The sequence below is a fragment of the Pleuronectes platessa genome, chromosome 14 (genome assembly GCF_947347685.1).
Source record: "Pleuronectes platessa chromosome 14, fPlePla1.1, whole genome shotgun sequence".
NCBI lineage: Eukaryota > Metazoa > Chordata > Actinopteri > Pleuronectiformes > Pleuronectidae > Pleuronectes > Pleuronectes platessa.
Window position 1 is genome coordinate 4,395,833 of NC_070639.1, and position 12,205 is coordinate 4,408,037.

Genomic DNA, 12,205 nt, shown 5'->3' on the forward strand with positions numbered 1-12,205 from the left:
TTTTCAGCTGAGTTTACAGATTACAGAAGTTTGTATTTTAAACTGTAGACGTTAAATCTAAGACTAGGCATCGTGTTTGAATGAAAACACGCTTTACAAACACAGCCTGAGTGCAGGATGTGTTTGTGTGGTACCTGATTTCCCTCTGCTGCTTTGATATTTGACAGTTTATTATATTTATTCATCAACTCTATGCATGACTGCAAGTGATTGATGCTGTTTCTCTGTGTTGTCTGGATGTGGAAATTAGCTAAAGTTTTCTAACAATTTCCACAATTTATTTAGGTTCAAATAACGGTTTTATAATAAGCAATATTTAATGTCGATTTTTAAGTTTTAGGTTCATTAAACATAATCTCTGACGCTACGTGTCCTCCTCTCCTCGCTCAGACCAAGTCCATGAAGCTGTACGAGGCGTGTCTGACGTTACTGCAAGTCTACTCCAAAAATAACCAGTGTCGGAAACGAAGCGATGCAGCGGCAGAGGAGGACCAGTATCAGGACCTGCTGCTCATCATGGAGCTGCTCACCAACCTGCTGTCCAAAGAGTTCATTGACTTCAGCGACACAGGTGGGTCATCTCAATGTTTTCTGTTTTCTATCAACGGGAGTAGAAGATTTGTTTGGGTTTTCATTCACTTGAGATTGAACTGTTTTTCTGTGCTTATAGACGAGGTGTTTCGGAACCAAGACCAGGGAACACCAGCCTCCAGCCGCACGGTATCGGCAGCAGATGTGGTTCTTTACGGCGTCAACATTGTTCTTCCACTCATGTCGCAGGACCTGCTCAAGGTAAAACTACACAACATGGATTTCCTTTAATGCATGACCCAAGGTTTGACATTTCCTCCTTGTGCTGAGTCCTCCTTGTTGTTTTGCAGTTCCCGTCTCTGTGTAACCAGTATTACAAGCTCATCACCTTCATCTGTGAGATCTTCCCAGAAAAGATTCCACAGCTGCCTGAAGACCTTTTCAAGAGCCTCATGTTCTCGCTGGAGCTCGGAATGACTTCGTATCCTTTAACGATCGTTGCTGCAGTTGATATTCAATATTCATGACGGGAGAATAAGCCTCAGAAATTCATAATGCTTTTACACTCGCACTTCCTTTCTCCAATTTCCAATAGCTATCATATTTGAAGTGAAGATAGCTATTAAAAAATATTGCTTTGGTTTCCACTGAAAGTCAGATACTGTTGCAGCATTAACTCATGAAGAGTCCGATAAGTCACTTTTCATATTAGATCAAGATATTAAGACATTTTTACTGCCCCAAATCTCAAAGTGAATCTACAGCAAAGAAGAGAATCACGTTTTGATATTAATTAACAACAATGTTATTTTACACTGGTCGATCGTGTTCCCACTGGTCTCCTGCTCTAATCTGGAGTCAACAAGACGCCTGGTGAAGCTTCAGAACTTCTCAAATGATAAAATTTTTTTGTTTTGTAGTTTCTTCTCCTTAATGTTGCTATTCAGGATGAGTTCAGAAATCAGTCAGCTGTGTTTGGAGGCTTTGTCTCCTCTGGCTGAACAGTGTGCCAAAAACCAGGAGAAAGACACGCCTCTCTTCATCGCCACCCGTCACTTCCTCAAGGTAACCACACGTCCGTCTGTCCGTCTGTCTGTCTGTGGGTCATTTAAGTTTAAACAAATAAATCTATCTAACTTCAGAAAGGACAAAAAAAAATCACTGATGTGCTCTTTTCATAAAGTATCCGATACGTGACTTTACTTTCCAACATGTCAGTTTTATACTGGTTTTTATTTGCATCAAACAAATGAGACACTGCTCTATTTGTGTTGACAGCTCATTTTCTGGTTGTGGCTTCATATATGTTAAACAAGAAAAGCTCTAAGGAGTCACATTTGGCAAAACGTTGAACTGTTTTAAAAAGCTAGAATTGCAACATGTAACAGGCTGTTGAACTGTAAAATCAATTAATTGAACTTTGTTTTCTTCAGTTGGTGTTTGACATGCTGGTTTTGCAAAAGCACAACACAGAGATGACGGTGGCAGCAGGAGAAGCTCTTTACACACTCGTGTGCCTGCACCAGGTGAGAGACTAACTAATGAACTTTCAGGATACTCCAGTGATTTTAATCTGTGGATGATGAAATAAGAAATACTGAGAATAAACAGGAAACAAGCTTTGTTATTGTTGCTGATTGTTGTCTATTGAGAATTCTGCCTCCGACAATCAAGTGTTGAGTGTGAATATTAAACAAAAATAAAAAGTGAAGCCTGAGCTGCTCAAAACTCCAGAAGAAGAAAGTTTTCTGAGAGGAACACCAGGCGCCCTCTGGTGCCTGATCGGCACAAGCACAGTTCCACTCTGAAAATGCCATTAATTATATTGAGTATCTGAGTAGATGTACAATTCAAGATTATCCCATTTATGCACAGCCTGCAAATAGATGTCCAATTATTTTAGTTTCATTTTGTTATCCTCTTTCTTTCCATATAAAATCCAGATTTTTTCCCGTTGTAGTGAAAAACAGATTAAAATGCAGAAAATTAAGAATATTTTAAATTGTTATACATTTTATTCCAAAATTTAAACGATACCAAAAATATATAAGCTTCTTAGTTGTGAGGATTAGAATTAGCAAATAGATGAGAAATAAATCAACAATGAATATTATAATTTATGACACATTTGTCATTTAGCTCATTTTTAGCTAAACCAGTAAGGTTAAATCATAATTGTGTACATCAGCAATAACTAGCAAGTAATTTGAGCACCATAAGGCTGAACTAGGTCGTTTATAATGAGGTGATGTAGCAAAGATTATTCTAATCCCAAATAATAAAGATCACAGTGACAACACTGTTTCCTCAGACATCATTGGTGTTCAAGTTCTTGTTACTTATCAGTTAATGAAATTAAATCTAAGGTTTTTGTCCGCTCACTAAATCTCCAGTCTTTTCTTGGACCCTGATCTGATTGTTGTTGCTCTCCTCCGTCAGGCGGAGTACTCTGAGCTGGTGGAGACGCTGCTCTCCTCGCAAAGAGATGCCATCATCTACCAGCGGCTGGCCGACGCCTTCAACACGCTGACGGCGAGCAGCACGCCACCCACCATGGACCGAAAGCAGAAGGTTGCCTTCCTTAAGAGCCTGGAGGAGTTTGTGGCCAACGTTGGCGGCCTGCTCTGCGTCAAATAACCACTGGAAACCGCCTCTGCCTCGAATCGTCATTTTTGAAAAGCAGACCTCCTCCTCGCGCCCCCTTTCATCCCTATGTACTATGGGTAAAAGAGACAGTTCTGAGGACCTTGTTGTCTCTGTGCCTGCTGGGGAATCCATCTCATGCCTGAATGTCGACCGGGTTTTCACCTCCTTGGTTTCCTTTTTTTATTTTCACCCCACAGCCACCATCCTGTCCTGCACCACCCCCACCAGCATGAATGACAGATTTGATAATAATGATGATGATGATGATGATGATGATGTGGTTACCATAGAGACTAAACTGCAGAGCAGACAGACTCAGTTGGAGGATCACGCCCTGTTGGTCTGAAGCGACAGAGCGCTAAGCATCCTGACCGTGAGAGACAGAGCAGAGGCTGATGTTGACAGGGTCCACCCCCACCCCCCCACACAGTCTCATCGAGGGTCAAACAGTTTGCTGTTATTGAAAAGTGAAGAAGATTTTTCCAGTGTGAGGTTTCGTAGATGAAGGTAGAGGGGTTTTGTGGACCCACTTCATTTTAACAGTTTCCACTTTACAAAACACACACATATGCATACACACACACTTCGCTCCAATCCTTCCCAGAGTGCCTTTGTTTTGTTGATTGTTCTGCGTGTGTGGATCATGTCACATGTCAACTGACAACAAATGTCAGCTGTGCCTGTCATTCGCACGCGCACACACACACACACACACTTGCACACAACAGACACGCACACAATAAGTGTTGCCATGACAACAAAGGTATGGCCCAGCCTGGGCTCACTGAACCACGGAGCACAGGAGGGCGTGCGTTTGTTGGCGATTACAGAAAACCAAAATCATATTTTGCATTTGACTAAAGGATGTACATATATATATACATATATAATGTTTTCAGACCTGAAACCACAAAAAATGTTTGTTCAAAGAACGGACCGAGATGTTTTTATATTCCAGCAGACGGCTGGAAAAGTTGTGAGTTCGACATTGTTTGAATTCATCTAAAGAGGGAGCGACCGTCTCTGTTTGAGCTTTTTTCAGTTTGATATTTTGGATCGTAGAATTAGGTTGCAGCCCCTCCTCTCTCCTTCCGGACAGACGAGTGCCCTGCGAGACGGGTGGAGCTTCTATAGTTAAGCAGATTCATTTCATTGGTCAGATTTTTTTCCTACAGCAGCACATCCACCGTATCACTCTTCAGCACACACTGGATTGAAGCAGAGACTGTTCAAGGACAGCAATAAGAAACCAAATAAAAAGGAGCAGAGCCACTCGTCAGAGCATCATGTTGGAGACAGATTCCTCCTCGTTCCAATCCTGGTTGTTGTAGAATGGCTGTTTTGTTAATGAAGTGTAAAAGTGTACATAAACTTATTGTATAAAATGTTCCTGCCTCTGCATTTTCCTTCAACATGTGTTGTGTCTGTTTGTAATGTCTTTTATCTACTTTAATAATAAATAAATGCATTGTTTATTATATGATTCAAAAGCTTAAGAAGTTTTTGTAGCCACATCCTGCACTGAGCAAGTAGCCCAAAAAGATAATTTATTAAGTTCTCTGTAACATCTGCATTTTTACAAATATTAATTACCTCCACCAAGAGTGTTATTTCACCCTGTCTTTTTGTTGGTTAGCAAGATAACACAAAAACTACTGGACAGATTTCCACTAAACTGTGTGGTAGGATGCAGTCTGTTCCAGGAAAGAACACATTAAGTTTTAGTGCATATTGGCGAGAAGGATGGAATAGTGAATAACTTTTTCTAACATTGCGTGAGAGGTCATTCCTCATTTTCAGATTCATGGCTGTTGATGAAAAAAATTCGTCACATTTAAAGGACTGATAGCGAGTGTGTGAAGCTCAGCTCCATTAAATTGAGTGGGACTGTTGGGTCTTGGCCTCAGAGATATGCACCTCACTAGGCTGAATTGAAATTGTCAATTTGAGGTTTTTCAGGTTTTTTTTGCCTTTCATAACAATTTATTTATTATACAATACCTTAAATTTAAACATGTAAATAAATTTGTAAACTATCTAAACAGAGAAATCTGAAGATGAATCTCAGATGTAAAGTATACACAAAATGTATATCGAAAACAAACTTATCAATGGAAAAGTAAGCACTATAATAGTAGAAATAAAAGAAAGTACATGATTACTAGAGATAATAGTTATAACTGTAAGATATATGAAATCATGTTGAATGAGATAAATGTTTTATTTCACATTTATTACACGTCTAAGGTTTTTGTCCCTCCGCGGCAGCCATACTATCTGCCGTGACGTCATTATCCTGCGACTCCTCACGTGGTCCCTTCAGAGGCTCTGAACCGTTTGTCCACTTTAGCTTCAGACCGTCGTTCACAAAGAAAACAGCTGTTCGTAGTTTGAAAGTAGCTCAGATTACTACAATGTACTTGTGCACGTGAACGCATCAGTAATTGAAATACTATATATCAGGATAAATGTGTTAATATTCAGCATCAGGAGTAATTGTACATATATGTATTTATTTTGATGCTCAGACTGTTGTGTTTTTACTCGAGTAAAATATTTTGAATGATTGTTTTTACATGTTAACGATGCAATGAGTATTAATGATGTGAACACGTGACTCAGTGAGTTTCCTCCAGTTTGAATGAATCAGTCAAACGTGATCAATGATTTTGTATTAGTTTCATTGCTTCTTCATCCCTGATGCACAGCTGATCTCCTCCTCTTCATCCTCCGCCTCCTGTTCTTCCTCCTCCTTAGCCTCTTTTTCTTCCTCCTCTTTAACCTCCTCCTCCGCCTCAGCTTCCTCCTCCTCAGCCTCCTCTTCTTCCTGCTCTTTAGCCTCCTCCTCCTCATCAGCCATGAGTGACAGTGATGAAGATGGGCCCCCCGCCCTGTCAGCTGACTCTCTGGCTGCCCTGCAGGAGTTTTACAATGAGTCCAGAACGGATTGTATCAAGTGTCTGTCAGAGCAGTTCAGTGTGGGGGAGGTGGAGGAGGACTGGGTGAGCTGCCACATGAACACACTACTCTCACACTGAACACACCTGTGAATATGTGTGTGTGTATGTGTGAGGTTATTTTAATTTTACCATATTCTATTAAAACAAGATTATTCTTGTACTTCAAGAATGCTGTTTGTCTTTCAAGGAGGTTTATTAGGCTTCTTATTTTTTTATTATTATTATTATTATTGGTCTGAGACAGTATACAAAACAAGTTGTGTGTGTATGCGTGCGTGCGTGTGTGTGTGTGCGTGTGTTTGTGTGTGTGTTGTGTGTGTCCACCAGCGGATGAGTCAGTTCTGGTACACTGAAGAGACAGCGACTCAATTAGCTGAGGAGGTCGTACGAGAAGCAGGAGAGGGAGGCAGGTAAACACACACACACACACACACACACACACACACACAAACACACACACACACACAGACGCACACACACTTTACATCACATAAGGAAATGTAATTGAGGCTGGATACTTTACAATTTAATGATAGACTTTAATATAAAATAAAAATAAGTACAATTCAATATATAGAATTTGAATAAAGACATTTAAAAATGTATGTAACAGCAACTAATGCTGATCCCAGACTGACTGACAGATGATTGTTATCGTCCAACTGATAAGTCTCCCGTTTTGAAAGTTGTAGAACTTCTCCCAGCCCTGGTTGGAAGTGTCCCCCTCTGTGTTTAGGGCCGTGTGTGTGAGCGCGCCCAGTGTGTACCAGAAGCTGAAGCAGGGCGTGGTGGACGGCTCGGACCGGGTGTCCGCTGTCGTTTTGGAGTTCGACCGCCGCTTCGCCTCCTACGGAGACGACTTCGTCTTCTACGACTACAAGCAGCCGCTGTCTCTGCCGCCCAGCCTGGCTCCTCAGAGCTTCGACGTGGTCCTGGCCGACCCCCCGTACCTGTCCGAGGAGTGTCTGAGCAAAGTGGCCCAAACCATTCAGTACCTGAGTAAAGGCAAAGTGCTGCTGTGCACAGGTGAGAGGAGGAACGTCACAAAACCCCGGCCTGTCTTTTTCCTTCAGTTCTGCACGTAGTAGCTTTAAACTTACAATCGTCACTGTAAAGGTTCAGTGAGTAATATTTAAGGGGTTTATCTGCAGATATTGAATATTAAATAATCCTGATGATCATTTCACTACTGTGTTTCATCTGAATTGAACGAATTGTGGTTGTCTTTACACTACAATTGGCACTTTATGTTGAAAGACTTTATGTTTACATCAGAAGTGGGTTCTCTCTACAGAGGCCGCCCTCGTTTTTTACAGTAGCCCAGACTGGACAAACTAAACACCTTTGAGTTTTATGACAACTGGAGCTACCACAGGTTCTCTCTCATGTTGGAAGGGGAGGTTGAGGTGAGGGGTGTTCAGCTGCAACACGCAACTTCACCACAAGATGTCGCTAAATTCTACACAGTAAACCTTTAAACTAACGCCCTTCATGTTAAACACTAATCAACTACGCTTCACTTCCTGTTACATGAGCGGCTTTTAACGCCTCATTTTCCTTCTGTTGTGCAGGAGCCATGATGGAAAAACTGGCCAAAGAGCTTCTGGGTGTAAAAAAGTGCAGATTCCTGCCGCAGCACAACAGAAACTTGTCCAATGAGTTCCGCTGCTTCGTCAACTATCCATCTGTCCTGCTGAGAAGTGGAAGCTCCAGCTGATCAGTGATCTGATCTAATCTGTTGACTGCTGCTTCCTGAGGACTTCACACAGATACTTCACAGCTGTGATACGTGAGGAAAAAACGTGTCTTGCTTTAAAATGTCAAAACGTCCACTGACTTACATGGAAAATGACTGGACATTAGTTTAGGTTAATAGTGTCCTGTATGGTTAACTTATTTTGAGGTTTTGCTGCTTTTATCAGTTTTATATCGTTTAACATTAAATATCTTTCACATGCTGTTTCAACAAAACCAGCAGATTGAAGATGTCAACTTGGACTCTGAAAACTAATTTATTTTAATGCTATTTTATGAATAAATAAAAAGATAAATAATCATGTGTGGAAAACAACCTGTAAAATAACTTGTATCCACCTGTGACACCTTGTGTGAAATCCATTTGGTTCAAATAATGAACTGCTGTTAATTAGAAAATGTAACCACTTCTTGTTTCCTGAAAATACAAGTGAGAAACAAAGGAGTATAAAATGTTTGTTGTAGCTTTGACTCTCTTCTCTCTGCAAACGACACCAACAACTGCTCAACTGATTAATGATCCTTGAAAAGTCGCACAAAAAAACATAAAATACTTTTCAAGGGAGTACGAACACCCTAATAAACCAAAGCACAGCAAATATGATGTCATTCAACATTTAATTAAACTTTAGGTGGTTTCCCTTTAGTTTTTATGTACTATGTTTACAAAATTAGTGATTCAAACAGTAAGAGTTTTTTGATTATATAATTATATTTTTGTTCCATCCTGTTATTTAATCATAAAAATATTTGGAGATAATCACATTTGTTTATAATGATAAAATGTTTCTCAGTGAAATCCAATGTTTACTTTTCTTTTCTAATCAAATTAAATCAGTTTATCAGCGACAGATGTTTAATTTCACCAAAATCCCTGGATTGTGTTTTATTTTGAAATGACACATTTATTTAAATATTAGTTTAAATGACTTAAATGTTTTAAGTGTGACTGAAAAGTGTTTTAAAACCAGTAGATGGCATCGGTGATCAGGTCACTGATACTACAGACTGGTTTAATTCCACAGGTTAACATGTGTTTCATTCTTAAAAGTTTCATTTAATCATGATGTTTGTGGTGCAGGAATCTGATGATTTTCTGAAAACCTGGGAAGACCCACACAGAAGCATGTGAACAGCTTCACAGCAGAGGTGAAACATGTTTCTGTATCTCAGAGTCTGTGCTGGACTCTTCTCTTCAGTCAGACCATCAGGTGCAGATTCAGTTTGCTGTTATATTCTGGGTCTTTATACAACTGTCGTCAAATCACATCTTCTTGGGTCCCAATCAAGTCGGGAAAGAAAGTGGATGAAATAAAGTTTATTCTTTTCTGATGTGAAAACCTTTGAGGAGTTTATCAAGGTGGAGGAGAAGTAAAATAAGAGAGTTTAGGGAAGCAGGTAAAATCATTACATTTATTTATTACACTTATATTTGTATGTCTCCATGCCAGCGATAGCCTGTGGGTCAGAGGTTTTATGTTTTCCGGCTGTCTGTCCGTTCGCCCCATTCTTGTGAACACGATATCTCGAGAATGCCTTGAGGGATTATCTTCAAATTGGGTACAGACATCCAGTTTGACTCATGGATGAGCTGATTTGAAATCAGTGGTCGAAGGTTAAAACACATTTTGGCCTTATGAACGCAGAATCTCAGAAACAACTCAAGGGAATTTCTCTTTTGGTCGGACGGAGTCAAAGATGAATTGATTCGATTTTGGGGGTTGAAGATCACAGTGGCCTCACAAAACATGTTGTTGGCCTCTTTAACATTATATCTGAAGACTGACTCAAAGATGAACTGACGAGCAAGATTTTTGTAGACTGAAATTGCTCTGGTTGGCTGTAATTCTGGTTTGTAGTGACAGTGGAAGATAAAGGAAACACACAGATGTGGATGAGGTGCAGGCGTTCTTCACACTTTCTTCCCTGCAGACGTGAGCGGTCTCCTGGCTTTAGGCCCTGCTCTCTCCAGGCTCTGGTTGCTGCTGTGTGCATCCCTCTCTTTCTGCAGCAGTGGCACACAGGTGCAGCCCACGGCCACAGAGACATAGATCTCGGTGTAGGAATGGCGGCCTCCGACACAGGAGCCCGTTCTCCTCAGGATGACAGTGGGAGCGTAGACCGGGGTGCTGCGGAACTGGTGGCTCTCCTCTCCCATCAGGCAGCCCTTACACAGGCAGTAGGCCTCAGGGATGTAGCGGGGGTACCTGGTGGGGTCGTACGAGAGCCTGCAAACACAAATTACATTGCAACACTAATAATTGCCTTAATTACAGGACAAGCTCATATCAACATAATCAAGTTCCTCCAAAGGCCTTTTCTGTTCAGGCCCCCACTCTTTAGAACAATGTCTGTGAGGAGATCTGACTCCTTTTCCTTTTGAAATGTCTCTTCTCAGGACTTTGGGTCTGAAATTACTTTGACCTTCTTAAAACGGTTTATGCTTTTATTGCAACTCTCTGATTTTACTGACTATTTCAATCATGTTAGAATGTTTTATTTTATTATATCTTACTCTTTTCTCACCTGTAAGATTCTTGTTCTAATATTTCTGACCTAATGTTGTCTAACGTTGACAAAACTCCATCTGGCCTCTAATCCTCTTTTAAATCTTTTAACGGCAAAGACACAGTTAGAGTTTCTAACATTTTAGAAGCCTACAAATAGCCTAAAGCCATTTGTATCTGAGTTATATCAATAAAGTTTATTATTATAATTTATATATTTTTAGATATAAACTGTCTGTCAAACTAATATAGTCTCATATCATAAAACTGTTTAATCAGATTGTAAATTGCAACTGAGATACATCATTGACTTGCATTGGCAGTACATGTTAGAAAACATCATAATATCATGTCATAATAATAATAACTTTATTTGTATTGTATTGAATTCAGCTCCGTTCAGCTCCATGTTCCAGCTGCTCTCACCTGTAGGCCCAAGGGGAGATGCTGAGCAGGTTGACCGGGAGGCGGGTCTTCCTCTCGGCCGGGGACGGTCGCGCGGTGCTCGGGCAGGTCCGGTTCAGTTTGTCCTGCGGCTCCAGCTGCAGCGCGTGATGGAAGGCGCTCATCACTCCGACTGAGAGCCGCCCGAACATCTGCTCCAGGATCTCCTCCGGCAGGTCCGTGCAGGCCCGGGTCCTGGAGGCCTTCTTCCGCACCCGACCAGCCGCTGCCGCCCGGCACGTCAGCTGCAGCACCGACAAGTGCAGCAGCAGCAGCAGCAGCAGGACGCGGAGCGGACGCGCCATCGCTGCGCGCCTTGTGGTGTCAAACTCAAAGAGGAAGGTTTCTGCTCGTCTCTCCTAAAAGACGTCGAGTCCCCAAACACTAGTGAGTTGTATTGAAGCGCGAGGTCAGTGTCCTCTGTTATAATCCAGTGAGACGTGTGAAACCAGTGGCAGGCGAACAGTCCACAGTCCTGGCGCGGAAATCGAGGCACGGGCGCACCGCCAGGGGAACATGTCGGCACCAGAGCGTCGCTAGGAGGAATAATTCCCTTAGAAACAGAAAATATTACCACGCAGTTTCAAACTTGCTGCTTTCTGGTTATGACGAGAAAGGGCCATCGAGAGGGTTTCCCTGTTGCTTTTCTGCAGCGACGTGTGCGTAAAATCCGATGGAGGCGTCAGTGCGCGCAGAAGACAGCGCGATCCACCATCCGGGACAACTCTTGAGTCCAACTCAGAGATAAAGCTCTGTCTTCAACCTTTATCTGCGGTGATAAACGGGTCCAGCCTCCATGAGAGCAGCTGCTGCCGGGAGGTCCGGAGGATTGTCGGCTGTGTGCGCTCTGCTGCTGGATCCTGGCGCCACTCCAGTCCTCTAACCCCCCCGACATCAACTGGATCCACTTTGTCCAACCTCTTATGTCAAGTGTCCACAAGCACAGACAGACACAAAACATATTCAAAAAGCTCAAACTCACATCTCTTTTAGCTCATCCCCTTGTGAGTATGTCATGTACTATGAATGTATGTCATTAAGATTGATGTGAGAAAAAAAGCTTTAAATGATATGCCTTTAAAAATCCAGTTCAAACTTTATTCAGTGTTAACTTTCCACTTTGTCCTCGGTTTGATCTGCTGCCTTGTTGAGGAAAACTTCAGATTAATGATGGGGTTCATCAGAACTCTTTTATGGAAGCAGCTGGGACCAGGAAGTTGTTGGTCCTATCCCTGGTTTGTCCAGAAAGATACTGAACCGCCCCTGATGTCTGTGCCATCAGCGAGTTAATAACATGTGAGAGAAAAGTATGAATGTGTGTACATATACATGGATGTGAATTGGACAGTAATGCACTTTGAG

The 12,205-nt window shown here is 41.7% G+C and overlaps 3 protein-coding genes across 6 annotated transcripts in view; 2 read left to right on the forward strand and 1 right to left on the reverse strand.

Moving 5' to 3' along the window:
- xpo4 (exportin 4) overlaps positions 1-4,657 on the forward strand; it is a 45,833-nt gene extending 41,176 nt beyond the window's left edge. Inside the window, exons 19-24 of the mRNA XM_053440310.1 lie at positions 391-571; positions 671-792; positions 882-1,012; positions 1,479-1,596; positions 1,965-2,057; positions 2,971-4,657. Coding sequence (XP_053296285.1) covers positions 391-571; positions 671-792; positions 882-1,012; positions 1,479-1,596; positions 1,965-2,057; positions 2,971-3,168 — 843 coding nt within the window. The 3' untranslated portion in view covers positions 3,169-4,657. The remainder of the gene's footprint in view (positions 1-390; positions 572-670; positions 793-881; positions 1,013-1,478; positions 1,597-1,964; positions 2,058-2,970) is intronic.
- Positions 4,658-5,465: 808 nt separating this feature from the next.
- Positions 5,466-8,669, forward strand: eef1akmt1 (EEF1A lysine methyltransferase 1). 4 transcript variants are annotated; one of them, XM_053439115.1, is made up of 5 exons: positions 5,466-5,558; positions 5,935-6,179; positions 6,465-6,547; positions 6,874-7,163; positions 7,709-8,669. In XM_053439115.1, exons 2-5 carry the CDS (start codon positions 6,036-6,038, stop codon positions 7,852-7,854), a joined length of 663 nt encoding a protein of 220 aa, XP_053295090.1. In that variant the 5' UTR covers positions 5,466-5,558; positions 5,935-6,035; the 3' UTR covers positions 7,855-8,669. The 4 variants fall into 4 exon arrangements, with proteins under 4 accessions (XP_053295090.1, XP_053295089.1, XP_053295087.1 ...); XM_053439114.1 differs by having other exon boundaries at positions 5,478-5,573; XM_053439112.1 differs by having other exon boundaries at positions 5,479-5,798.
- Positions 8,670-9,669: 1,000 nt separating this feature from the next.
- Positions 9,670-11,965, reverse strand: il17d (interleukin 17d). The gene is made up of 2 exons (XM_053439116.1): positions 10,826-11,965; positions 9,670-10,120 (listed from the first exon to the last, which is right to left on the reverse strand). Exons 1-2 carry the CDS (start codon positions 11,146-11,148, stop codon positions 9,805-9,807), a joined length of 639 nt encoding a protein of 212 aa, XP_053295091.1. The 5' UTR covers positions 11,149-11,965; the 3' UTR covers positions 9,670-9,804.
- Between the last annotated feature and the right edge of the window lie 240 nt (positions 11,966-12,205).